Source organism: Epinephelus fuscoguttatus, linkage group LG15 (assembly GCF_011397635.1).
Source record: "Epinephelus fuscoguttatus linkage group LG15, E.fuscoguttatus.final_Chr_v1".
Lineage (NCBI taxonomy): Eukaryota > Metazoa > Chordata > Actinopteri > Perciformes > Serranidae > Epinephelus > Epinephelus fuscoguttatus.
Genome location: NC_064766.1, coordinates 39,035,703 through 39,063,013, shown reverse-complemented (window position 1 = coordinate 39,063,013; position 27,311 = coordinate 39,035,703). Strand labels below are relative to the sequence as shown.

Below are 27,311 nucleotides of genomic sequence, written 5' to 3'. Positions count from 1 at the left end.
AGACTCTTTAGCGTCTCCCTGTTCATGTGTTGACATTAGCTCCTTTCATGTCTCTGCGCTGGTAGAAAATCCACATAACAGAAGTTTGGGATTATTTTTCCTGCTTCATTTAAAAAGCTGTTGGTTTTGTGTTGAGGGGGTTTTGTGACGTCTCGAGTCTATGAAAGCTGATCTGTTTGATTTCTGGTGGTTCAAGACATTTCTAGAATGTCATGGTATTTATTTGTGGAGCCTTTTCAGCACAGTGAAAATCAATATTGGGGAATCTCAAACATTCATGACATTGGATGGTTTGAAGCCCAACTGGAAGGATATTAGACTGAATAACTAATAAACCACAAAGTAAGACTGTCTTCAGCAGGAAGTTTCACAGCCTCAGTGTGCTTCAAACAGTGTACTGGTTGGAATGACAAACAGTGTCTGAAACCTGCTTTCTGATGGCAGAATATGGAAGTGCGGCATTGAACAATATTTGTAACTTTCTAAATAAACGGTAATGAGGGTCACTCTACACAGTGAAAGAGTGAACCCTTAAAACTTTTTTATGAAACCCTCTCAAGTTCTGAATTTTCATTCTTCTCACACAAAAATGTGTGCCCGTTTTTACCATTCATTGCGTCTCATGACCTGTTATATAAACACGTTTGTTTGAAGCATACAGAGGTGTTGTGTTTTGGCTCCTGTTAGTTTGTCTCATCTGATAGTTTGTCGAAAATCTCAAAGGCTTGGCAGTATATTTCTGCAAAATTTACTGAAAAATGACATCACTGGCTAAGACAGAAATTATTTATGCTGCAGATCTAAATCCATTTGAACCATCATGTGGCATTTATAAGCACTTGAACCATGAGACGTATCCATTCAGAAAAATGTTGGCATTGTACGTTTCTGCAAACCACAGATATGTCACATTTGCACGTTATTATGTGGTGGATACCTTGAAACTTCACGTTTGTACGTTTCAACAATGCAGTGGTTAATGTGTGATTATGTTTAGGCACAAAAACACTTGGCTGTGGTCAGGAAAATATCATGTATATATCATTCTGCAGCTCCTCTTGGTAACAGACAACTGCTTTTTGTCGTACTGTCCCCTCTGGAAAAACAGTGACAAGTTGCTACAAAACAGCCACGTTAGGAGGCTAAAAAGCTGCTGTAAACCCAGCAATTGCTCACTAGATCAACACTGGTTTTGTTGTTTGTTGGTTTGAGCGGTGGTCGGCAGTAGGGTCACAATGGCATGACATTTTCATGGTATGATAACTGTCCAAACAATGTTTCTTTTTCTTTGCAAAATGACTTTTGCACTTCTCTGAAAACACATCTCATTGATTATTTTCCAACATGGCTGATAAAGACTACCATTATTACTCATACACATAGTGCAGCTGCAGCCAAATTTAGGAGACATGTCCATATACGAATTCTTGACTCGTCTTTGGTGCTGCAGCAACATGATGGATTTAAATAGCTATAACTTTGTGGCCAAGAGTTGGAATGTCTTTAACTTTTGCACAGTTACAAAGCCTTAATGTTCCCACTCATAATTTAGGTTTTTTCAAAAATCATGTCTGCCTTTATTTTTCCTGCATTGTGTCCATCATATTTAAAGTTTCTAAACATTTTCTGTTGTTAAAAGAACAACTTTATAGTATTGTGAAGCCTTGGTGGAGGTACAGGCTCTACATGTGCTAACTGTTTTTATCTTTCTTTTGTTAATTTAAGTGTATTTTTTTTATCCATTAACAAAGATATCCACCTCGGCTCCTCCTTTTCTTTGGTCCATCGGAAAGTACAAACATGATCTTTGATGTTCAGAGTTCAGGCAATCAGTGGTGATGAATGAGGGAGACGAGGTGAAGCACAGGCTTTTGGCGCAGAGCCCTAGTTTAAAATTGGGCTAGTAGCTCTGTAGGTCAAAGTGTGTGAGTGTGTGAGGAAGAGAGGGAGGGAGGGAAGGAAGGAGGGGAGAAGGAGTGGATTAAGGGCGGAGGGAGGGAAAGCACAATAAGATAGTGTGCCACTGTGTGATGCCTCTTTCTCGCCCCTCAGCAGAGGGAGGGCGGGCGGCACACGCTGTCCACAAAGAACATGGATGTATATGTATGTGTGTGTGTGTGTGTGTGTGTGTGTGTGTGTGTGTGACTTTGGTGGTAAAAGAGCCTTTAAAGTGTGCTGGGAGGAGGGAGACCCTTCTCTTTCTTTCTTTCTCCACCCAAACTTGGTCCGAGCATCAGATTCCTCCGGTGGTGCACATCAGGAATGTCCATATGGTCTCGGCTGGTAAACAGCACACGCCTCCTCTTTGTGTACGGCACAATGGAACATCATCCTTTGTTTGGTTCCTTTTTGTAGCATCAAAGAGCCAGACGTCCGCTGCTGTCAGCATCACAATGACGTGTTCTGTCTATGTTTCTGTGTCTGTTTTACAATAATGAATAAGTTTAGATATGTGCTTTATTTGAATGGTAAGGCTGATCTTATTCTATCTGCACAAGTTTGCTTAAAAGCAGGCCCTCTTTTACTTCAGTCCATCAAGGATCTCCGTTTGCAGTGAAAGCATGCAAGGAAAAATGCAGTTTTCTTCATGAATTCAGTGCAACGGATGAGTAGTTGTGATACAAGATGTCATTTGGAGGGTGAAGTATTACTTTGACATGGGCAACAAAAATTAAGATAAAATTTGATGAAACAAAACTATATTCTCACTGACAGCTGCAGATTATTTTTGCGCCTCTGCAAGATAACGTCTGCTTTCATAATTTGCACATCAGCAAAGTAAAGAACGATGACTCAATTCTCTGTCAGACTTAGTGACTGTGTGAAGTCACGATCAAAAGATGAGTTTGTTTATGGGTTTCCTCAGAGCGTCGCAGGACCGCTTCAGTCATGCAGTTTCCCTCTTCAGAGAGGACAGCCGAGGGTTTAGAACAACACAGCTCCCCTCTGATCCACTGCTGACACTGCAGACCTGAGCTTTACCCCGTTTGTAAGTGTGTGTGTGTGTGTGTGTGTGTGTGTGTGTGTGTGTGTGTGTGTGTTTCATCCTCTAACTTTTTCCCAGCCAGGTGCCCCTCTCCACCGCACCACAGCGACTTGGTCAGAATGAGGGTTTGTGGGTCAAAGGTCATTCATATGCCTGCTTTAGAAAGAGGAGGGGCATCTCTCAAAAGTGCAGCGTTTGTTTTTCCCATTAGCATTAGCTTGTCACGCTAATGAAGAGCGGCACATGTGGCTTTGCGATTAAGAGGGAATCCACTTTGAGGGCCCCTCCGTTCTGCAGCTCAGTCATATTTCAACAAGGGGAGCTTTGCAGAGTCTGAATTTCCCACTGAACAAATATCTTCAGTAGTCATAGACGGGAGGGGAGCAAACTGGAGGATTGTTCATGTACTCCACCTCAGTCTGTGCTGTCGAAAAAAATAAAATCTAAATCTGTACCCACTATTTTGGTACTGTGGCCACATCCAAAGCCAAAATATATCAAAAGACAAAAATACAAATCTCCAAACATACAGTTAAGACCCTGACTTTCTTCCTAAATTCCCCAAATTCTCTGCTAATTCTCCACAAACACAGCAGAGTGGGGGAACTGTGGTGATTAAATATCCAGCTGTCAGCTGTGAGGGGAACGCTGTAGCAACCAGGAGCTGTAAACTCGACAGGTCAACAGGTATAAAGTGTTTTCTGACTCTGCTCCGCTGTCGGTCACTAAAAGGCATCAATAAACATGCAGGTTTACAGGCCTCCTGGGTACAGGTACAGATCTCTGAAACCCAACACTGCAGAGTTTTCCACGCTTTGTCCACAGCTGAGGGCCTCTTATTGGTCAGAGAAAGGTCAGTGCCGTGGTAATGCCATGGTAACAACAGATTGAGGCTAGTACAGCCTCTTGTGCCATTAGTGCAAAGTATAACATTACATGACCTCAAAATCCACTTTATTGAGACCACAAAATAATTTCATGAACACAGATAATCTGTTGATGATCTCAACCAACTGGCAGAACTGTTTTGGTGTTTCTTTCTGGGCCATTTTGGAAGCCCTGGTCTTTCCTTTGCAAAAATAAGATCCACTGTTACATGAAGACACTGTTGCTTTGCTTCTGGACCTTCCTTTTGTCAGCACAGTTGCCAGAAGAAAATCTTGGCATTGCACGTTTCTGCAAACCATAAATTTGTACATTTCGTATCAGTGTTTCTAAAGTGAGGTCGTATATGAAATGACTGTCATCTGGAGATGGTGTGTTACCCTGGTGAGATGCTGGCCAAGTGGCAGACCACTGTTCGAGACCAAAAAACAACAAAACCAGTTGTGTTTAATCGAGTCATTGCTGTGTTTCCAGCAACGTTTTAGACCCCAAACATGAGTGATCTGTATCAACCCATTGCTGTTTTTCATCGGGGGGCAGTGCCACTAAAAGTGGTTGTTTTTTACTGAGACATCGCTACATTTCCTGCCGAGATTGTGCCACCATCTTTTCCTATCCATAATGAAGTGGTTTTTGTGCCTAAACCTAACCAAGTCATTTTAAAATTGTAACACAAAACAAAGGTAATATATGTGTGGTTTGCAGAAATGTACGATGCCAATGTTTTTGCTGTTGAGTTGGTCGTTCTCGTGTTGAACTGAGACTCCTGAGCTCTGCCCTCATCTAGAGATCCTGGTTTGAAGTATTTAATTGGTTTCCTTTGTTGAAGCCTGTTGTATTTGGATTTGTATTCTTCAGTATGAAGTCAACTCTGGTACTTGACAGGTAAAACTCATACATGTTTTTCGTCTTTTTCTGCAGGGTGACCGGGTGTGGTTACGGGAGGATGAGCAGTACCTTCCCAGCACCGTGTCCTCGTGCTCTGGAGGGGTTGTTGTCTTTGCCACAGACTACGGCCAGGTAAGAACCACAAAAGGTCATTTTGTGTGACCTTGAGGGTTGGATCCTATCAGAGCGTCCTATCCTCTCTCAGCACTTTTCACCCCTTCAAAGAATGTTGACTGTATACAAACTCAGGAACTTTTCCTGTCCCTGTGGCCGTTTTAGGTCCTGGGGCATGCTGCACTTCCTGTCTCCCACAAAGTGCATTCAGTTAGAATTGGGGGAAAGGAAATTCTTTTGTTGTCACTGGTGTTTAAACACCTTTAAACATCCTCGGTGAAGAAGAAGCAGCCAAAGAGACATGAAGTGCATTAAGTGAGAGCCAAAACATCAACCGTACGTAATTTAACTACTCATTAAAGCAGAAACTCATTAAAGCAGAAAAACAAACAAAGAACAAATAATGAAGGAACTCAAAGATTCCAATGTTGTTTCATTATGTGCCAAACCATGCGATCACTTTTTATTTCATTATGAATTTAATTTGTGTGTAATATCCACAGTGCTTCAGATGTGGTGAAGTAACATAACTAAATTCACTAAAGTCACCTTTAGCAGGCAGCTCCTCCAACTTGGCAGAAAATGTTCCTTCTGTTTCCTCAGTTGACTTTATTGTTCCATAGAAACAAACAATCCAGGCAAAGTTAACTGTTTGCTCTCCTGAGAGGAAAATTCCCATCTTTCTCATTCATCTTCTGACACTGACAGATTCTTTCATTAACCACCAAGAGAACAAAGGCTTAAAGAGGTCCACGTATAATTTGGGATCAACTCAAGATGCTGCAAATCCCCTAAACCCCATATGGTTGTGCATTACCTCTTTGATCCATGTGTTGTCAAAACAGCAGATACAGACGAGGTGAAGGACAAATGGAGCAGGGGTCACAGGGGCTTACATGGATGGTTCAGGTTGCTTATTAAGAATTAACGTAAATCAACCTGTCAAGCAGTTTTAGAGGATAGATTTTACATAAAATATTTCTTGTAGTTGGCTATAATTTTCTCTCTGTAAGGTGTTAAAGGGACAGTTCACATTTTTTTAAGTGGGGTTGTATGGGGTACTCACCCAGACAGTGTATTCAGGGTTTTCCCGGCCTGTCTAAGACAAAGGCGGGCTGCCTGGTTGATTTTGGCCGCCGCCTTGGTTAAAGCGTGTGTGTGTGTGCATGGGGGGCGTTCAGATGTAGCGTCTTTTGTGCACACAAACCCATTACTTTAGCATGTCATGCACGCTCACAACCCAAAGCGACGCTGTAGCGACACGCATTTGGTGCAATGTGATAGTTTTTCTGTCCGGCGCTCAGCTCCACGGACCTGCTTCTCCCCCCGCTGTTGCGACAGATCTCGGTTCCCCCTCAGGCTGTGTCTTTCTTACTGTTTCCCACGGAGCTCTGCCCCTTTTGAAAGGCGAAGGAAGCCCGTATGTGGAAAGACGTCACCTCCGAGATGTAGAATGTGTATTATAGAAGAGAAACACACATTCCAGGACCGCTGACTTGTATCATCAGAACAGACGTGTCCTGTGATTTTCAGCCTCCTTTCATATTTAATAGAAGGGGGACAATACCTGACAGTAATATTCTCAGCTGTCAGGATGTGCCTGTTGTAAAAGGTAAATATAATCATAGAAGGCTGAATATCACAAGACATGTCTGTTCTGATTATACAAGTCAGCAGTGTAAAGCTCAAGCATGTGGGTGCCTCCTTTCATATGTAATAGAGGGGGTGCCGTATCTAAAAGTACAGCTGTCAAGATGCCCCCCACCACAGGCCTTTGCCACCTTGGCCTCGAAAAAACACAGGGAAAACCCTGGTATTATACGTATACAGTAGATGTCAATCAGCACGCCCCCAGTTTGGCGATAACTCAACTTACGGAGAAAAACAGTGACAAGAAAAGGGAGAAAAGTAGATAAAAGAACTAAACTAACATTACACAAAGTGAATACAACAAAAGATAAAAGACAACAGTCAAGTCAAGTCAAGTCAGGATTTATTTCTAGAGCATGTTTAAAACGATGGCAGTTGACCAAAGTGCTGCACACTGGGGGTACAGAGTTAAAACAACATCAATAACAAAAATAAAATAGATGTAGAAAACAACGATAAAAAGACAGAGCAAACAGTGCAAACATTAAAATAGACATTTTACATCATGCTCAGGCTGAATGATACGCCAGGTGGAAGAGAAGGGTTTTTAGGGAGGATTTAAAAGTCTCAAGGGACTGGAAAGATTGAATGTGAAGGGGGAGGCTGTTCCAGAGCCTGGGGGCAGCCGCTGTGAAGGCTCTGTCACCTCGAGACTTTAGTCTGGTTTTTGGCACCACCAACAGTAGTTGGTCCGAAGACCTTAAGGTTCTGGTTGGGGTGTGGCACAAAAGGAGCTCAGAGAGGTACAGAGGGGCCAGACCGTTGAGGGCTTTAAAAACAATGAAAAGGAGTTTAAAATCAATATGAAAACGGACTGGGAGCCAGTGGAGGGAGGCTAAGACTGGCGAGATGTGGTCACGCTTTTTCTTGCCCGTGAGGAGGCAAGCAGCAGCGTTCTGGATGAAAACAGGAAGCACACTGAGCAGTAGGGCTGCAACTAACGATTATTTTCATTGTTGACTAATCTGTCGATTATTTCTTCGGTTAGTCGACTAATCGTTTTATCAAAAAATGTGTTAAAATGTTGAAAAATGTCGGTCTGTCTCTCCCAAACCCCAAAATTATGTCATCTAATGTCTTGTTTCGTACTCACCCCAAAGGGTTTTAGTTCACCGTCATGGGAGAGTGTGTAAAGCTGCCAATATTTGAACGTAAGAAGCTGCAATAAGAGTATTTTGGGGTACTTTTATAGTACTTTTCTATGAAAAATGACTCAAACCGATTAGTCGACAACTAAAACAGTCACCGATTATTTTAATAGTCGATTAGTCATCCATAAGTCGAGTAATCGTTGCAGCCCTACTGAGCAGTCAGTGAAAATTATACAATAAAAACCAAGCAACACACACAAAAAAGGGAAAAATATATTTATACAGAAGTCAAGAAATAATTACATATTATGAATTAAATGTAATAATAATTTCCTTCTAAAGATGAAGAGCTATTGACAGCATGTACTTTGTAAACGTATTACAGACACCTTAATAAAGTTCCACCTAAAAACACTAATATCAGTTTAAGTGTGTGCTATATTTAGAGTATTTTCACTGCTTTACCTTAATGTCAGACAGTGATTCCCAACTGGGAAATGAATCCGTTATATCGCTCTCTTCAAGGCCAGACTCCATTCAAAAAACCTGTGATTTAGCATTGCTGCACACAGGAGCTGCTGGTCTACCACTGCTGTGAACAGTTATGTAGTTTGTGTTATTGTGTGACTTTGGCATTTAAAGGGTTAGTTTAGATCCACCAAAGTCACACAATGACACAAACAAACTGACTGATCGAAGCAGCCAAAGACCAGCAGCTCCTGTGTTCAGAGAGCTAAAATTACTGTTTTTGTCAAAGGAGTCTGGTGTCTTTGACGAAAGCATAGATGAGGACCTGAAGCCATTAACGGCCTCCCAGTCAGAATGGGCTGTGACGGAAAAGTAAAGCAGTGAAAACATTCTCAATATGCATACACTTAACTTGATATTGATTTTTTTAGGTAGCTAAAGTTAAGTTTAGTTGTGGCCCCCATCCACAGCAGTGCATTGCTCAGCTTCTGGGTCAGACTCCAGCCTGCTTCTCCAGACTGGGGGCGCGCTGACTGACATCTACTGTATGTAACACACTGACTATGCATAAGAACCTCATACAACCCCGCTTCTGAAAAAATTCTGGACTATCCCTTTAAACCCCACAGCTATGGATTGGCTGTACAGTGTTATGAAACGTGCAACATGAAGAGTGTATCTTTACACAGTAGCTTTGCTTTGACTCCAAACATTAAAGCCATCGTGTGGAATACACACCTTGCACATAAATATGATTTTTATGGCACACACACTCACACAGCTGATAAACTCTGTAGAGACCAACACAGCTCTGCTATCAGCTGGTTTATGACTCCGTCGACACACAGAGACTGTGGATGTTAGTTTGTTTTGAAGTACTGAGCATCAGTGTGTAGTTTGATTTTATTATAGCACTACTCATGAATAATACACCACTAATATATGTGTCAAGAATATTATAGCAGCTTCACAATAAAAGCCTCCCACTCAAACAGGACTGAATAAACAACAAACAACAACAATACTTACTTCTGTGCACACCGGCTACTTCCTGTGTAGCCGGTGTGCAGCAGAGGGTCACTTCCAGAAGACGGCCTGTAAATGTGAGCGCAGAGGGATTTAGGGTCATGATGAGCCAGCGTATTGTGCTGCAGATTTACTGGCAGATTAAGGCATTCTTATCTCCTGGTCCCAACTCTCTCTGAGACGTTAGACCTGCTGCTCACTGAAGCTAATGAGCCTCCACACTGCAGTTTACAGTCTCAGCCAGAGGATGCTGGTGTTTGGTGCTGCTGTGGAGTGTTGGTGTCATACATAGGAGAGGATTCGTGGCTGCCATTTTTGTTTTTTGGTGAAAGTCTCAGCACTTACAGGATGGATTTTTATATATTTGAAGAGCCTTTAAAGGTTCAGTGTGCATGGATGGAATATGATATAAGTTTGTTTTCTTTGGTGTATAATCACCTGAAAATAAGAAACATGTTTTTGTGACCTTAGGTCTCATTTAGGGCCGTTACAGACTTTACGCTTGATCGAACATACGCGTACACAATGCACCGTGTCTGTGTATATACTTGCTGCAGCACTACACAGCCAAAACGCACAATACTGGCGGTCTCCACGTGGGGCAGACAACAGAAATATATCAGGTAGTGCAAGCCAGGTGTTGTAAACAAACATGGATGCCCTTGATATGCTTGATGAGGAAGAAGAACTATGTCACTATGTAACAGCGTGGAATTATCATAAGGATGCGGGTAGTTCCACACCAGGTCCGTCAGGCTCTCTTCAAAAGTTTTTGCCATTGCTCCGACAGCGACTCCGTCTGGTCTGATCTCACGGTCACCATGTTCATTCGCACAAGCGTCTCTAGCGGTCATGTCAATATTGCATCTCGCGCACGCGTCACGGTACCTCGCGTTGAGGTGTGCGGCCGACGCATCAAAATGACACAGATCACGCATGGCAGCCACAATGCGGTCTCGTTTGTGTTGTTTGCATTAAGTATATTACTGGCCTTATACTGCATTTACATGCAAAAATAGATACATCCATTTCAAACGTAAACATCACTGCTCTCAAAGTTGCGTGAGTCCTTTATGTTGGCATGGATATAGCCAATAGATGGCACAACAAGTGCCGAGTGACAGAGTCAAAATTTTCAGATGACAAAAAACATGATGAAGGTGTTATTATAAATCTATGAGGACGTCATAATATTGTATCTTTAATGGAGGCAGCATTTTAGACAGCAGTGGTCTGTGAGGCCATTAAATACAAGCCGACATTTGGACGGAGAATTGCAATTATTTAAATATCTTGGTCCCCCACAGTCTTATCTTGCTTGAACTACGCTACACTGCCTCCATGATCACCGATAGTACTGCTCCGTTTTGACTCCTGTCTTCTCTTCTGTTGTTCTCCCTTTTTAAATCTTTTTCACCTTTTTGTCTTTCTTTTTCATCTCCTTCTTCCTCTCCTGCTTTGTCTCTTTTGTCTCTTCTCTTCTTGTTAGCTTCTTCTGTCTTGTTTGTCTTTCAATCCTCTTATCTCTTTTTGTCTCTTTGTTTCTTCTGTTTCTGTTTTTTGTTCCATTGCCTCTTCTTTTTTATGCCTTTCTTTTCTTTTAATTTTCTCCTCTCCTGAATTTAAATCCTCATTTTGTCGTCATACTTTAGTCTTTTGTCGACTCCTTCATCTGCTGTAAGTACTGTAACCCTAGCACTAATGATCATGTGTTCAGTGTTCATAAATGACATGTTGGTGTTCATCCAGATGGACCGGAAGGTTTTAATTTGCTCGGCTCAGAGTTTGGGAATAAAAGCAGCTTCAGACTGTCACTCTCAATCTGTTTAAGCTTTAAAGTATCAGCATTAGCTGCTCAGAATCATTTTTACTTCATGCAGCAATGAGATCAGATGGACGAGTGTCAGACGGGAGGAGCAGCTCTGTTAGAGGGCCGTCCTGTAACAGAAGAGTCACAGGTTTGATCCCTGAAACAGACCATATATGACAGTGAACTCCAGCTGCTCACTGTGGGAGCGTGTGTGGTTATTGGGTTGTGTGGGCGTGTGTGTGTGTGTGTGTGTGCTGCCAAATGTGTGTCTTTTGTGTCTGTCATGTTGTGTGTATGTGCGACTTGTGAATGTATGTTGTCATCCAATGATTTATTTGGATCGCTGTGTGTGTGTGTGTGTGTGTGTGTGTGTGTGTGTGTGTGTGTGCCTGCCAGCCGTCTGTTGTAACTGGAGACGGACGTCACCTGTTCAGCTTCAGAGCAGATGTTGCTCTTTGTGAGGAAAGTGTGCTGACCAATCAGAGAAGCATACTGCAATAAACCCCGCCCACTTCAGTGTGTGTGTGCATACTTGTACTTGCAATATAGTGAGGACCAGTACACATTTTTTGCGAGGACATTTTGGCCAGTCCTCATCTCGAGGTTAGGGTACAGTTTTAGGAAATGCATTATGTCAATGAGGGTACAGAGATGTGTGTGTGTGTGTGTGTGTGTGTGTGTGTGTGTGTGTGTGTGTGTGTGTACAGGTACAAGTAAATGTGTATTCATGCCCATGCTTATATATGTAAATCCGTGTGTGTGTACATGAAGTTTACATTAACATCACACAGAGTTTACACTGTACACGTCTCTGAGTGTGTTGAGTTTATTTTGTTGAAGTGTGTGTATATTTATGTTTTTTCCTATGTGAGTACAGATGTCAGATGTATGTTGCAGGGGCGGAGGATAACTTGTCCTCTTAGGATCAACTGTTTTTTCCACATTGGACCAGCATGCCTCCACTTGATTTTCCTCTGTGATAGACCTTTGATTTTTTGACTATAAATAACTTTACATGCAAAGTCTGACACTAGAGCACCAGCATCTCAGACTAGGGCTGCAACGGCATGAGTGCATATGTATTCAGAATCTGTAGGTGATGGGACAAGATTTCGGTATCATATTTCCAGTTGTAGTCTGAGTAGTGTTGGACAGTCGCATTTGAATGACCGTATAGAGTCCATGTGGAGAGGCAGAACGCACTGGCAAGTTGACATGTTAGCTTTATATTAGCTATTAGCTTTTCAAATTTATCTACAATCCCATACAGATATCTGTTCATGGAGACTGGCAGAAATGAGCGGGCTGTGAAAGAGAAAGTATCGGCCTGGAATATTGGCCCTTGCCCTCAGAGTTTTTATCATCATCAGATGGACGTCGATGGGTTCTGAGGTTGCACTTCATTCTGCCATCTAGTATTTACAATGGTGTGAGAGACATCACTCTATAGCCCCTTTTACACTGCCAGATTTTCCGTGAATGTTGGGCCGTTTTGCCGGCAAGCTGCGAGGGTTTAGACACACAGAGCCGGATTGGCGAGTTGATCCGAGGTGCCCACCTCGTAGGGTAGACATATTGGTGGAACCCTTTTAGTTTAAACAGACCGAGGCGGCCTTCCACAACGGTAGGGGCTGTTGAAGACTTGTGGGAGGAGCTGTTGATGACGCCGCACGTGCGAGCCACTGGCGGTGGATAAACAGGAAACAGCTGATAGCAGGAATTAGCGAGCAGCTAGTAGCAAGAGGGAAACACAAACCTGACAGACACTGTAAAGATGAGCAACTGGGGAGACAAGGAATTGCGCGCCCTCCTTGTCCTCGCAAACGAAGAGGCCATTAACCATTTGATGATGGGGACGGTGAAGAACGGGCCTGACTAGCCGCGGCTTCCCTCCCACGTCACTGTTTACGTCATACGCTGAGCTACACGTTTTGTTACTTGCTCACGCCCCCCATTGCCCCGAAAAAGGCGCATTCTGCACAGACAAAAGTTTATACTCCCTGATTTTGTTTTTATACTGCCAGTGCTGAAAAAAAGACTGATTGGGCTTTCCTGCAAATTTGCACAATTCCTGTCTAAAAAAGGGCTAGAGTCTCTTAATAAATAGTGGGATGGTCAACAGTATCAAAGCGCGGGACTCACATGCACTGACATGCATGTGCAGCCAACCCGGCTATCAAAACAAAGGACAGGGAAGTTCGCATTACAACACACACAGAGGGAGCATGACTTCATTCTCTGCTCAGGATGCCATTACTCCACCATATCTTCACGCAGCAAACAGCAGTTTGCTTTGATAGAAATGTTCAAAAACGTATATCGAATATATAAACCTATATAGAACTATATGCTTGTAGCTTAGAACAAACAGCCCTTAGACGTAAAACCGAGGCTGACATTCCCTCAGGTGTGTTAGCAGCTCTTTACACCCAAAAGGCTGCAGACAGCTAATCGCTTCAGTAACATTTAATAACACCTCTGACTTCCCTGCCTGCACTCAGTCTGTCAGAGCAGACGGACTGAAACTCTTCATTATGTGTTGTTAGGAGGGGAAACTGAGCCCTCCCACCCCCTCGCTGCCCTTCACTCTGTCTGTCAGAGAGTTGAACAGGTAACCCTCCACCCGCCTCAAGCGTCACCCCCCCACTTCTCCACATCATCATCATCAAAAGCAGCAGCTGCTCTTTGAATCACCATTCATCTCCCGCTGCATTGTCCTGCAGTCAGCTCAGGAGGAGGAGACTGCCTGCACAGTCAAAAACACTGAAACCCAAGCAAGACGAGAGAAACCCGGCGACCTCCGACGACACGTAAAGACATGGTGCACATTTACTAATATTTACAGGCATGTTAACCACTCAAAGCCTCAATGCAGTATTCAAAATCATGGTTTTGCTCAAGCTCCACACAGGGTGATTACTTTTTAAATCAACCTTTAAACAAATGTCTCAGTTTCAGGAAATATGAGTGATGGGTCGCCACTGTATCGGCCTCCAAATATCCTTATTAGTTTAATTCCTCCCCGGTCACTCGTTGTTAACTTCTCCCTTTAAGGGTCTTCTATTTGCCCGTACATAAATGTGAATCCACTTTCCTGATCCACATAAGTAAGAACAACAAACTATATCCTGACTGATCCAGGAACAGAGCCTGTTGATCCGAGGGTACAGCACTGACCCCACCACCTCCCCCTGCTCTGCACTGATGCTGTCTAATGGCTTTGTTTCACACAGATTTACTCCCGTTAGCATCTGTCGCTAAGCTTAGCGTCCAGGCCCCACGGCTTTGTTTTCGAGGCACAGACCCTCCTCAGCTCCACGCAGACAACTGGACCAATTAGTTACCTAATTAGGCCCAAGCTGATGGACGACCTGTCCTCTGCTGAGGCCTGCTGGGATGGGGGACTGTAATGCTACAAATACTGTCCATGACAGATAGATAGAGGGAGACACTCGTGGTTACAATGAAGGAAATCTTAATGCTACAGCACACAGTGATATGTTAGCGTTCTGACTGGTGGCCACACACAAAATCAGAAGCTTGTCTCTTCTTACCAAACTCTGCAAGAAAGCGAGCGTGTTTCCAAAAATGTTAAACTTTTTCTTTAACTTTGACCAGACGCTAAAACCTCAATAGCTGTCAGTAAATAATTAAGGAAAATAAAGAAGAATTTCTTTTTATGTTGATTTAAAAACATCAGGAAAGTGTATGAATTGAATTAGAGAAGTTTATTTTGACTGAAGAATACAGCCCCACCAAGTGCAGCAGCAACAGGTGAACAGGTGATGGTTAAGAGGCTCCAGCTCAGAGAGAGGTGAAGGTGTGTTTACAGTCGCTACATAACTGTCCTCCCGACTGCATGTCTGACTGTTGACTGTAAACTATGTTTACATTGGACTAGTCAAACGAGTCAGTCACCTCCCTGTAACCGTCTACTGTACCTCTCAGTGAATGTTAACACTTCTTTTAAACAGTGTATCTCATTTCTTAAAGCAGTTTAAACCCAGTCGCATGACAGTATGTTACAAGATGGAAAGTACTTTAAGGGAGCCATTAGCATTCTTTTGGTTTAGTTTAGCTCAGTTACTAATCGTGTTTTTATCACCGAGACAGACTGAGAGAATAAACCCATCAGAACATGCAGGTTGTGAACGCAGCGTTGGTGACACGCTGCTGAAAACACTTGATCACATTTCATTTGTCTGAAAGACGTTTCTGTGACGTTCAGTTTCCCCTGAAGCGTCACTGAAGCGGGAATGTGAGAAATGAGGCCTGGCAGGATACTGAGGGGGAGTTTGGGTGTTAATGTGTGTGTGTGTGTGTGTGTGTGTGTGTGTGTGTGTTGTGTGGGGGGTCAAATGTGATTGACTCCTCAGACAGAGACCGGCTTTCTTCAGGAAGAGTCACCCTGAGCTGCTCGGTCACAGCAGATCAACGACCGTGTGTGTGTGTGTGTGTGTGTGTGTGTGTGTGCGCACGTGTGTGTGGTGTGCTGTGCTGTGTGTGTGTGTGTGTGTGTGTGTGTGTGTGTGTTTGTGTGAGTTGGTGCATTTCTGACGTTCAGCTTATGGTCTGACAGTTTGTTTGTTTTTATTTATGGTTGACGTTATACTTCTTTACGCAGCTTAGCTCATGTGGGAAACGAGATTATCCACAGATTATCCATAGTTACCCACAGAAGAAGAGTTGGGCACTCAAAGTGGGACTGAAGACCAAAATACATCACCAGTAACAGTCTTATAGTTTAAACTGGGGTTTGCCTTTTGCTGATGGTCAAATAAATAAACACAACAAGAGAGATATCTGTTTCATATGTTATAAATATTAGATTTTAATATATCGAATTGTAGTCTGAAATGTTGGGCTGTGTTGGCCTCCATAAAGCCGTAAATGTCAGACCGATATCTTGATTAAAGTCTGACTACTCGTTCTACTTCGTAGAAAAACGTGGGACAGACAGAATGACACACTGACAGAATGACACACTGACAGTTTCCGTGATTATGTACAGCATACCATACCATGACTTAGTCATACCAAACATTAGAAACAACAACATTGGTCCACAGGGGGAGCCACAGCGATCGGTCGCATTTTAGCCATTTTGAAGCATTTTTCTGTTGTTATAGCGCCACCCAGTTGCCAATTAGAGTTAAATTTCTCCAGTCACCTTGAGGCGTCCTGTTCTACATATTTACCAAGTTTAGTAAAAATCCATATGGCGGTTAGGCCTAGATAAGAAATGAGCTCTCTAGCGCCCCCATTTTGTTTGATGGGCTCAATAATGGAGGGGTCCCCTCAGATTATGTGTGGTCATATGCCTACAAAGTTGCGTGGTGATGGGTGAAACCCTTGAGATGTTCTACACCTTTATGTGATGAGCCACGCCCTCCACAATATTCATTGCCTTATAGAAGCTCAGTTTTAGGAAGTTTTCCAACTTTTGCCAAGAGGGAACTTTAGATATTGCTCCCTAGATTATGTTCACCCAGTTTCATGCAGATCGCTCAAACTTCCTAGGAAGAGATCCATTTGAAGTGTTTTTCAAAAAATTCAAAATGGTGGAAAATCTATATAAGCGGAAGTTATGGGTTCTTGAGGCAAATGTGTTCCTCATGAGGAGAGGCATCTCTATGCAAAGTTTCATGTCTCTACGACATACGGGCCATGAGATATGCCCATTCAAAGTTTGACATTTCAATGGGTTGCTATAGCACAGATGAAAAATATGTTGGGTTTTTTTTCACTCAAACCAAAACTATCTAGATGAATAAATAGCACCACAGGTAAGAGGAAAATATGTATTTTCTCTTTAAAAATCTTAATCCTGGTATAAAGATATATTTGGTGCCTCAATAGCATAACTTTACAGTTAAGCCTGTAAACAAATCACGCTAATTTGGGGATGAACTGTCCCTTTAAGCAGTTTAAATTAAATCATCTGCACTTTAGCTGAAGCTGAGAGCTTCAGATGTAAACACACCTGTGACAGAGGGTCAAGAGTAGACACCATTTCAGGGTCACTGATCAAAGAGGTTTGAAACCACCGAAATACATCAAAGACTCCAAGAAATGCCAGACCTGTGTGTTTGTGTGTGTTCGTTCGTGTTACTGAATATTCCTTGTGGTGTTGCTGTTTGTGGAAAAGGCTGAGCCAGCACCGGGTTTGGCTGTTCTCAGTTTTCCACCCAGAAGCCAACGTGGTTAAAGTCTGACGGTGTAAAACTTCACAGAAGAACTCCAGAATGTAAATAACAGCTGCTGCCAGTGAGGATGTCTCTAATGCAATTTCCTCCAAAATATTGATTGACTGAAGTGTGATCCGTCCGCTGAGAGATTTGATCTTCTTCCTTTGAACCTCTGTGATGCTGCAGTGACAGATCACCTGCTCAGTGATCTCTGTGCGTCCTCCTGCAGGCTGCAGACCTCCTGCAGAGCACTTATAATTTGAGGTCTTCTCTTAAAAAGCCTCACTGGCTCTTCCTTTACACGACTGAGCTGTCCTGTGGTGTAAAACTCTCAGCTCATGTTAATGATAGACTGTAGAAGACAGAAGAATAACCTCTTTGTCTAAACGTTGAAGTGGTTTTCCTCAATATTCTTGTATTTCAATTCTCCATATTTGTTCCTCAATGCTCATTGCTGTGGTGCTCAGTCATCTAAGTCCTACTGCGGCATCTGCTTTGGATTTGGAGACCATTTTTTCATAGTGCCTGTTACTCCAAATAAAACTGAAAAGCAAAACACTTTTTTGGAGGCTTTTAAATCCTGATGAGAGCAACTTTTGGGAGTGAAATGGTCAAATGTAATGCAGAAGAGAAAGCATTAACATTTACCGACTTTGTTCCAAGGTGACCTGTATCTGTAGGACTAATGTGTCGGACTTGGTTTGTCTCAAATCTGAAAATAAATGACAAGAAATGAACTGCACCATTAACATCTGTCATGCCTCAAGCTGATTCAGGATATTTTTATATCTCAGACACATTTCTTAAGATAAAATGTCCTTTCAGCTTGATACTGATGTTAAAGTTGAGACTTGTGTAAAATGTTTTGACTATGATTTGAACTCCGTAGTCTTGACAGAGGCACAGAGGCTGAAACTCAACCTTGAAACACTTATAACTGAAGTAGACGGTGAAAATGACAGACATAATATGTGCTTATCAGGGTAAAATGATTTGATTGGAGAGAATCAGTTCTCACTTGTTTCAACTTGTCATTGAAGGACAAATGCTGCACAAAGAGTGTCATCCTCGTCCTCAGACACACATGATAAGCAGCCATCTGCTGAGACCCTCGTCCAGCTCCTGACTTGGTTTCCTTTACCAGCCTTGGGTCATATTTACCTCCGCTATCTGCCATATGTCACCTGTGTGGAAGGAGACGTGTAATATGAGCCAGAGGAGGAAGGTAGAGCTTCTGCCCTCAGGATACAATTAATGATACTTACAGACAAAAATCGCCAGAGGAGGCAAGTACGTTCTTTTATCCAAGAACTGTTCTTGTGTACTGAGGTACTGGGGCTGGTTGCACAAAGCACCTTAAAGGGATAGTGCACCCAAAAATGAAAATTCAGCCATTATCTACTCACCCATATGCCGAGGGAGGCTCAGGTGAAGTTTTAGAGTCCTCACATCACTTGCGGAGATCCAAGGGGAGAGGAGGTAGCAACACAACTCCACCTAATGGAGGCTGACGGCGCCCCAGATTCAAACGTCCAAAAACACATAATTGAAACCACAAAATATCTCCATACTGCTCGTCTGTAGTGGATGAGCAGTATGGAGATATTTTGTGGTTTCAATTATGTGGTTTTGGACGTCTGAATCTGGGGCGCCCAGCCTGCAGAATATACGCTCAATCACCCGTTTGCATTGACTTTGTATGTAAACTCGTCTCTAGCGAGAAAAAAAAAACAGGTCCAGTGTGAACACACCTTTAGTAATTGGTATCTAGTTCCTGAAATGTTGAGGCAGAGGGTATCACCTCCATGATGTTTCCAGGCGTATTTGAGGATGACTGGAGTTTGGCAACCTGCTGTCTATCGTCCGGCCATATAACTCTGGATATCCAGCAACCGCTCCCGCCAGTTTCTCCTCTATCGTTTACCAACTCTAAACTTGTTGTGACCACCACAGAAGGCCCGCCTCTCAAATCATCTGATTGGACAATGGGGACAAAGCTTTTGTTTACTCATCTCCTTATTCCCTAATGTTCCACATGTTTTCTCTTCTTTGCCTCCTTTCCTACTTTAAATGATCTGAAAGGATGCTGCTTGTTTTAAGTAAAGGATTTGACTTCTTCTTCCACCACTGACAGCAGCCTCATTTCACCTCCACCTGGCTTCACGCCAGTCTACATTTCAACCAGTGATCTATTTTTACCACGGGGATTTTCGACCCTTCTTAAACATTCCCCCCTAATATTCAGCTAACGTTCCTGGATTGAATGTTCGAGGAGCGTCTCTCTGACCTCCAGGCTTCCTTCCACACTTTACACTCCTGCAGTAACATGAGATAGAATCTGTCAGTCGGGATTCTCTCTGCTGTAAATCATACAGTTGAACTGTTTGACAGGTCAGTCAGATAGAGAGAGGCTGTCAGCGTCAACAGGTCACGTACCTCAATTTATGATTACTGTCAGAGTTTTACCACCACACAATCTTCACCTGAGGATATATGGTTGGGAGATGAAACAACACCCGATGATCTTATGATGTATTTGCAAAAAAAAGAAAATAGCTGTATCTGATCATTTTGAAACATCCAAAATATCTGGGCGTTTTGTTTTTGTTTTTTAAAAACACCAAAAAACTAGAAAGTCAAGCTGCTGTGTGTCTTAATATATTCGCCTTGGTCCAGGTTCTTTTCCCAGCTGTTTTCTATCATGCACCATTATTACTGCAACACAGAAATATGCGTTGCAAATGGTTGTAGTGTTTGCTATGTGATCTTTACTCCTAGAATCCCTGATAAGAAAGTCAGTGAAGTAACTGAGGGAAATTCATTCTGGTAGTTTACCGAGGTTTGGTTTACAGATTTGATATCATTCAGTATCTCAGGGCTTCTGGAAGTTTGCAAGTTTTTACACTTACAGTATGAAACGCTGCTGTAGTCTGGAGTTCCTGCTTCTATCTGATCTGGATCGGCTCACTCACTCCAACAGAGCGGCTGAAGAAAGAAGAAAGAAGGAAACTAAAGATGTGAAACTTGTGGTAGAGACCTGGCAGCCTGAAGCCCAAGTCTGGCCTTCAAACAGTGAGCAGATGACCCAAAACTGGACCAGACTTAAAGAGGAAGTTGACACGGGCCAACTCTTCTGTAAACAACACTTCAGGAAACAGAGTCGAATGATTTCCAGTGATTTTAAAATGATTACCTTCTGGGGAATATCTTTCTCCTAAACTTGAGAAAACTGGGATTTTTTTTTCTAGAAAAAGGAAGGTTCAGGTTGACAGTGCCAGCCATGCATGTCCTCATTTTGACACATTCAAGTAGTTATGATGCCTCCATGCCGGTGATAGCTTTGGCAGTAGGCAATAGGCAGGTCGTCCATCCCATTTTCATGAATGCTATATCACAAGGAACGCCTTGATAGAATTTCTTCAAATGTGGCACAAACATCCAGTTGGACTCAGTGATGAATTGATTAGATTTTGGTTGTCAAAGGTCAAGGTCACTATGACCTGGTTTGTCCCATTCTCATGAACTCTATATCTCAAGGAACACCTCTTCAAATTTGGCACAAACATCCAATTGGACTCAAGGATGTGCTGATTAGATTCAGGTAGTCAAAGGTCAAGGTTGTTGTAACTGTCTTTCCGTCTCATGTTTTGCATGGCTCACATCTTAATATTTCTCCGTTGTCTGATTCAGGTCTACACCTACAAGCAGAATGCGCTCACCAGACAGAAGGTGCAGCCCATGCACCACAGCAGCATCAAAGGGGTGGAGGACATGGCGACCCTCGAGGACCTTCACGATGGCGCCATCATGCACAACCTCTTCCTGCGCTACCAGCAGAGACACATCTATGTAAGTTTCTAAGCTTCGCCACACTAGTTGACTTTAACTTATTCTCAGCATCTTGAATGTTGAGGGAAACACTGACAAACTCTTTCATCAGAGATTACATTGAGCATTGAAGAATCTTCAATGCTGCTGACCTTGATGTTTTGGCCAGGCATGGTTTTTCCCACAATGTTTGATTTTGGCCACTGGATCTGGCTGAGCTTGTGAAGCACTCTGTGGTGTTGTTACTTCTGGATCTGATTTTGCAGCTATTATCAAAACCCCAAAACAAACTCACCTCTATCTGCAGTATCAGCGTTGGGGCTGACAGCTCAGGGTACACTGACTTCTTTTAAAAGCAAATCCCCCATGAAAAGCTGAAGTTGCTCAATCGTTACATAACTGATAACCGTCTAGACGCAGGCAGATAAAAGAAGGTGATGGCACGGTCAGAGCGCTCGATGTTGACGCTAAGACACAGGGATGCGAATGGAGACGTGCTCTCCTGGAATGATCAGCGTGCAGTGATGATCCCTGTGGATATCCTGTCAAAAGGTGTTTGGCTTTCTGTCTCTGATTTATTACAGTGAAGGGTTAGCTCGAGGTTTGCTGGTGTGAAACACACGTGTGAACTTGATTCAAAGGTATGTGTAATTGTGTTGAGTCGAATACACGAGAGACACGTGTACAGACACAGCAGGTTTCTCACAACAAAATATAAACCTGTCTGACTGCTTTTTTACTGTCAAAGATTGCAGCATATAAGTTTTGACAGACATTTTTTAGTAGTTTTTGCACATAAACCCCCTTTTGGAACCTTTTAGGAGATGATGTGTTGCAAAAAAAAGTCAAGTTTAATCATTTTAAAGAGACAGTTTACACCAAAATCAAAATAACACATTTTTCCTCTTACCTGTAGTGCTGTTTATCCGTCTACATTGTTTTGGTGTGAGTTGGTGAGTGTTGGAGATATCGGCCATAGAGATGCCTGCCTTCACTTCGAGATAACGGCCCTAGATGTTCTTTACAGTTAAGGCTTGTGGTGCTCAAAGCGTGTTAACTTGTACTCCACCCTCATTTTGTAGCAAAAACGCCTAAAATGACATACCCAAATTAAAATGACTGTAGCTTCTGAACCGCTCTGACTACATGCATGCATGAGGTCTTGCCAGAAAGAAAACTCTCTGAAGTTTCTTGTGAAAGTGTCAGAAACACTCTAGGTGATGCAGAGACAGAGTAATGGGCCTCTGAATCCAGTAAAAAAAATGAAGATTTTGCCTAAAATAAAATAAAAAATGTTTTTCAGGATGAATAACTGTCTGTGGCTTCAGCTGAGCAGGTAAATGACACTGTGGGGCTGTAGGCACACTATCAGTGAACATTTGTTTCAAATTTGAGGAAGACTGCTCAAAGTATGACCACTCTACAGTGTTTTTACCATGAAAAGATCCAGGCAGAGCTCCAAATGACAAGTTGGTCACTCGGCTTCAAAACAGTACTGTCAGTGATCAAACAACACTCAGCCAGCTTCAAACATTGTACCTTATTGAAATCAGGTGTGATTATGATAGCTGATGTTGTTTATGACACAGAAACACCATAAAATATCACGATCATGATCCCACTTTCTAGATGGTATATCTCAGCCAAAAATAGTGGTAGGAGTGAGACTCTTACCTTTGATAAATGATCTAAGTCTCCACTCGCAGCTCCGCTTAAGATCGCGAGTAATCCTTTAACTTTTCCAGTCGAAAAACGGCATGACATGACTTGTCGCGATTTTGGACTTACTATGTTATTTTTGAAAAGTCGAGAGCTTCCTGAATCCGGCAATACCAAACATCACATGGTTTGATGACACAGTGCGCCTGGGAGATACCATTTAACAGAGGAGGGGGGGAGCGAGGACGTCGGCGTCCTGGCGGAGTTAGAGGTTAAAAAAATTACATTTGAAATGAGTAACCGGATCATGATTTCTACGACAACATTTTAGGGTGAACTGTCCCTTTAAGTTATTTCTATACAAGCTGTCGTGTTAGAAGAAAGGTTTTAAGGCCTGGCCAATACTTCAAGCTTCTCTAAGGCCTAGTTCCCCTTTAATTGTACGCTTTTACAAGCACAAGCCTCTCGTCCATGAGTAGATGCAGGCTTCCTTCTGTGTGGTGACACGGTTGGTGCGGTTCAGTAGAAAGAAAATAGGTTCTACATAAAACTGCTCACAGCAATGTCTGTGGATTATCTTGGGTAACTGGGTTATGATGTCTGAAAAGAAACATTGCAAGTATATTTTGGCGCTTTGAGCACCACAAACTGAGTGCCATCTAGTTCCAGTATATCAGACAGAGGGCAGACATGTTTGCGGCCGATATCACCAACAACATTTTGGGGTAACCTCCCTTTGAGCTCTTTCTATACACGCTGTTGTGTTAGGAGGTAAGTCTTCAGGCCTGGCTAAGGTTTGCACTTTGAAATGGCTTTCTCTAATGGCCTTTATTCCTCTTAATGTTTACTAAAATAACCAATTGTTTCTCTGTCCACATAAAGAAAATAACATGAAAGTCAGTTTCATTCTGTTGCATCAGATTTGTATTTTGAGCCTTTGTGGTTAAGCCACGAACTATAGTAGCCAATAGTTATTTTAGATGCTGCTATCCTTTGCAACACAGGATGTAACATTTCTGTCAGACTCAGCTAAAAGGAGGATTCAGAATTTAAAAAATGAAGTTCAGAAGAAAAGGGTTTCTGATGTTCATTATGTAGTATTCCAAAGACACAGCTCATTATATGATCTAACACCTAGTAATTAATTGTTTGGCTTGGATCACTTTGTGCAAGTGTCACCTTTTTTCCAAGAAAATGCTCATTTGTTTAAGACTTGCCTTTAATGCCACCACATTAACAGAGTATTTATGCAGGTGTTTGAATTCTGAAGTGTTTGCAGGTGTTTAACACGACACATTACTGCACTGCGACTGCAAGAAACAGCTTCAGAGCAGGTTCTGTTCTGTACTCATAAAGTAAATCTCTTCCAATCAGAGAAAACAAATCAAAAAAGTGAACAAACTTTCACTGCTCCATCATGTCTTTGGTAGGTTTAAAGTATCCTTGGAGAACAGCTTGTTTTTAAGGTTTCCATGACTACAGTGTTGACCAGGTGATGAAAAGCACAGGTGATAAAGCCCAAACAAGTCGAGAGATTTTGGTTCCAGGTTGTTAAACGTGGACGTCGCTGAACGGAGCTCCTTGTTTGGCAGCCAAGAGCAACAGTAGCCAAGTGCGAGGGAGGAGGATTAAAGTTTTGGGTTTGTTTGGTTTGACGCTGGTTTTAGAGACTGGTATTCCAGTGGTGGCCTCACTGGGAGTTTGGCTGGAGCTAACGGGTCCTGGCTCGGCTCTGATAGCAGCCGTGTCTTCCAAGCTGTGAGACAGGACAGTTAAGGGCATGTTATCTTTGGAGGAAAACCGCAGTGAATGTGAAAATGCTGATTATCTCCGTCAGCATGGTCACATTTGTTCCCTCGCCTGTAGAGCAGCCCAGTCACCAGAAGAAAATGTGGGCATTGTACATTTCTGCAAACCAAGAATACCTTCCTTTTGTACATTTCACAGGTATCAAAATTGACGCAGTATATGAGCTTACTTATTCACCAGTAGGTGAAGGGGATGGTCACAAACGTCCACTTGGACTCAGTGATGGACTGATTGGATTTCAGTGGTCATAGGTCAACGGTTAAGGTCATTGTGACTTAGTATGTCTTATTCTCATGAACACGATACCTCAAGAACACCTTGAGAGAATTTTTTTTTAAATTTGGCACAAACTTCAAATTGGACTTCACAATGAACTGATTAAATTTTGGTGGTCAAAAGTCAAGGTCACTGTGACCTTGCATCCATCTCATTTTGTGAATGCAGTATCTCAAGAAGTTAAGCCTAGTTCACATTACGCGATTTTCACCTTGATTTTGCGTCGCGGAGACTTTTGAATCTTTTGAGTGTTCATACCTGGCAACGTGTGTTTTTGTCAGCGGGAGTCTCGCCAACTGCATTACGACCTGTGTGTGCACAACACAAGATTTCTCCACCGAGCCCTCGCCGACAGAGCCCCAGATAACGCGGTGACGTTACCAAACTACGTTTTTTAACTTGAAGAGGACACATCGTAAAGGCATGAATATTCTTCCCAGTGTTGAATCAGATCTGCCTCCAGGGCCTGGGTCCAAACACAACGCACCCCCCGTGATCCTGTGGACGCCACCATTGTTGTTGTTGTTGCTTGCCGGCTAGTGTTGCCAGATCTTGGGAGAGAAACAAGCAACCAGGGCTATGGAAACAAGCCCAAAAGAAGCGACTATCATGCGTTTAAATAACTTATTAGATGGATACATATAGAGAAAGGTGACGTTTAGAGAGCAAGCCCAAATAAGCAACTCCACTTTAGAAACAAGCCCGAAGTCGCGGCTAATAAGCGGACCTGGCAACTCTGCGGCTTGTTCTCCTCACATTTCTTCCGTCTTCCTGCGTGCTGACGTGGGACGTATCCCGCCTCTCATTGGCTGATGCTCTTTGTCAGTCGTGTCACACTTCTCCAGTTTTCTAGCATGCCAGATATCCAGTCCCAGTCACAGACAAGGGGGCGACTTGCTCGTAGGCTTGTTCACACATGAGGACTCGTCCTGGCAGACTATCTGCCGACTCACCTCCGACCCAAGGTGGCTCTCAAGATCCTCTGCGACATCAGAATCGGGGTGAAAATCGTGTAATGTGAACTAGGCTTTACTCTTGTTTTCAGGCATTGTGTTTTCAGGTTGTCTGTTCTTGTGAACGGGATATCTCAAAAATGCCCAGAGGGATTTTTTTTTTAGAATTTGGTACAAACGTCCACTTGTACTCCAGGAAGAACTGATTAGACTTTGGTGGTTGTAGGTCAAATGTCAAGGTCACTGTGACCTTGTCTGTCTATTCTCAGGAAATTGATATCTCAAGAAGGCCTTAAGGGAATTTCACAGACATGGAAGTAAACTGTAAGTGTAACTTGACAGGTTTGCGAAGGCATACAACTGCGACGTGGTTAATTGTAGTTTATTCATCTTTTCAAACAATTGCTTTGTAAGTTTTTAACCACTACAGCTTCCCTGATAGAGTCCTGAAAGACTCACTGGATAGCATGGTTATGGCAGCATTTACACAGGACACCACAAGAGCACAACAAATCCTCCAAATTAAACATCAAAACACTTATTTTTTCCATATCCATGTTCTCTGATCTGATGCCTCTGTCAGCACGATGACATCATTTGTTTGTGCCTTCCAAAACAGTTTCAGGTCACTGTTGGAAAGTAAATCAGTTTTTTAATGTGACAACTTTATAGTTCAGTCAGGAACACTAAAGTCACTAAAGAAAATTTTATTTCCATTTGCAGTATTATATTTGGCAGTAAGGCTCTGTTCTGGGGCCTCCCTGCCTTTCCTCAGAGCTTACACAGAAAGCCTCTTCCACGCGCCTACATGGAAAGCCTTAAGGCAGAAAGAGCAAACCTACCTGCCCTTCCATGCGCCTACAAGGAAAGCCTAAGCAGCAGCAAAGACCCCCGGGAACAGAACAGAGCAGCATCAATGACAAACAGAAATTACATTGATAAGTCAGACACAGCATGAAAAGGAGGAGCTGGGGTGGAGGCAGGTTGCAGAGCAGCTTGCAAAGGAAGCAGCAACAGTAGGCAGGTCAGATCATTTTAAATAGGGCGACCTGAGTGAGATTCGCCAATTGGTCGCACATAAAGGAATCATGCGATCTATCAGCTGACTCCCTTCCATCAATCAACTGCTCCATCAGTTGATTGAACTGTTTGAGATCAGCTGATGTAGCTGAGATGTGAACTGAGTTTGGCATCCAACTAACACTAAAGTTTGGTTATGTTCAAAAATAAGACTTTCTCAGGTTTAGTTTTTTTCAGGGAGGTGTTTATTGGGGGGATCACAACAAAAATAAAAAGGTTAGCAGCAGTAGTGGTTGTATGAGGAGGGGTTGTAATGCTGAGACTTGTACTTTCATGTTAAGTGAACTTACAAAGTATCTTTTCCCACACTGTCCTGCTTTACACACTGAGCTAATTAGCAAACAAAGCAGCTCTGTTCCTGCTGACCCCAGTCAGAGTAAAGGAGCCTATGAAAGTTACTGTATGGTTGAGAAAACAAAGGAACATGTAGGACAAATAGCCCACAACCATTATTGTCTCACTTTGTACTTATGGACTAATGAACAAACCTGACCCAGCACTTTCACCAGCAAAACAAGCCGACCACAAAGGCAGCCTTGTGCTTTCTGCGCACATTAGCCGCAGTAACCTTTGACAAATGCCATCTCGTTACTTTAATCA

General features: G+C 42.7%; 1 protein-coding gene across 2 annotated transcripts in view; it reads left to right on the top strand.

The window, feature by feature from the left end:
- The window catches only part of myo10 (myosin X), a 178,596-nt gene that overhangs the window by 49,486 nt on the left and 101,799 nt on the right, over positions 1–27,311 (top strand). For both annotated transcript variants that reach the window (XM_049598466.1, XM_049598465.1), the window contains exons 2-3: positions 4,793–4,891; positions 20,797–20,955. In XM_049598466.1, coding sequence (XP_049454423.1) covers positions 4,793–4,891; positions 20,797–20,955 — 258 coding nt within the window. The remainder of the gene's footprint in view (positions 1–4,792; positions 4,892–20,796; positions 20,956–27,311) is intronic.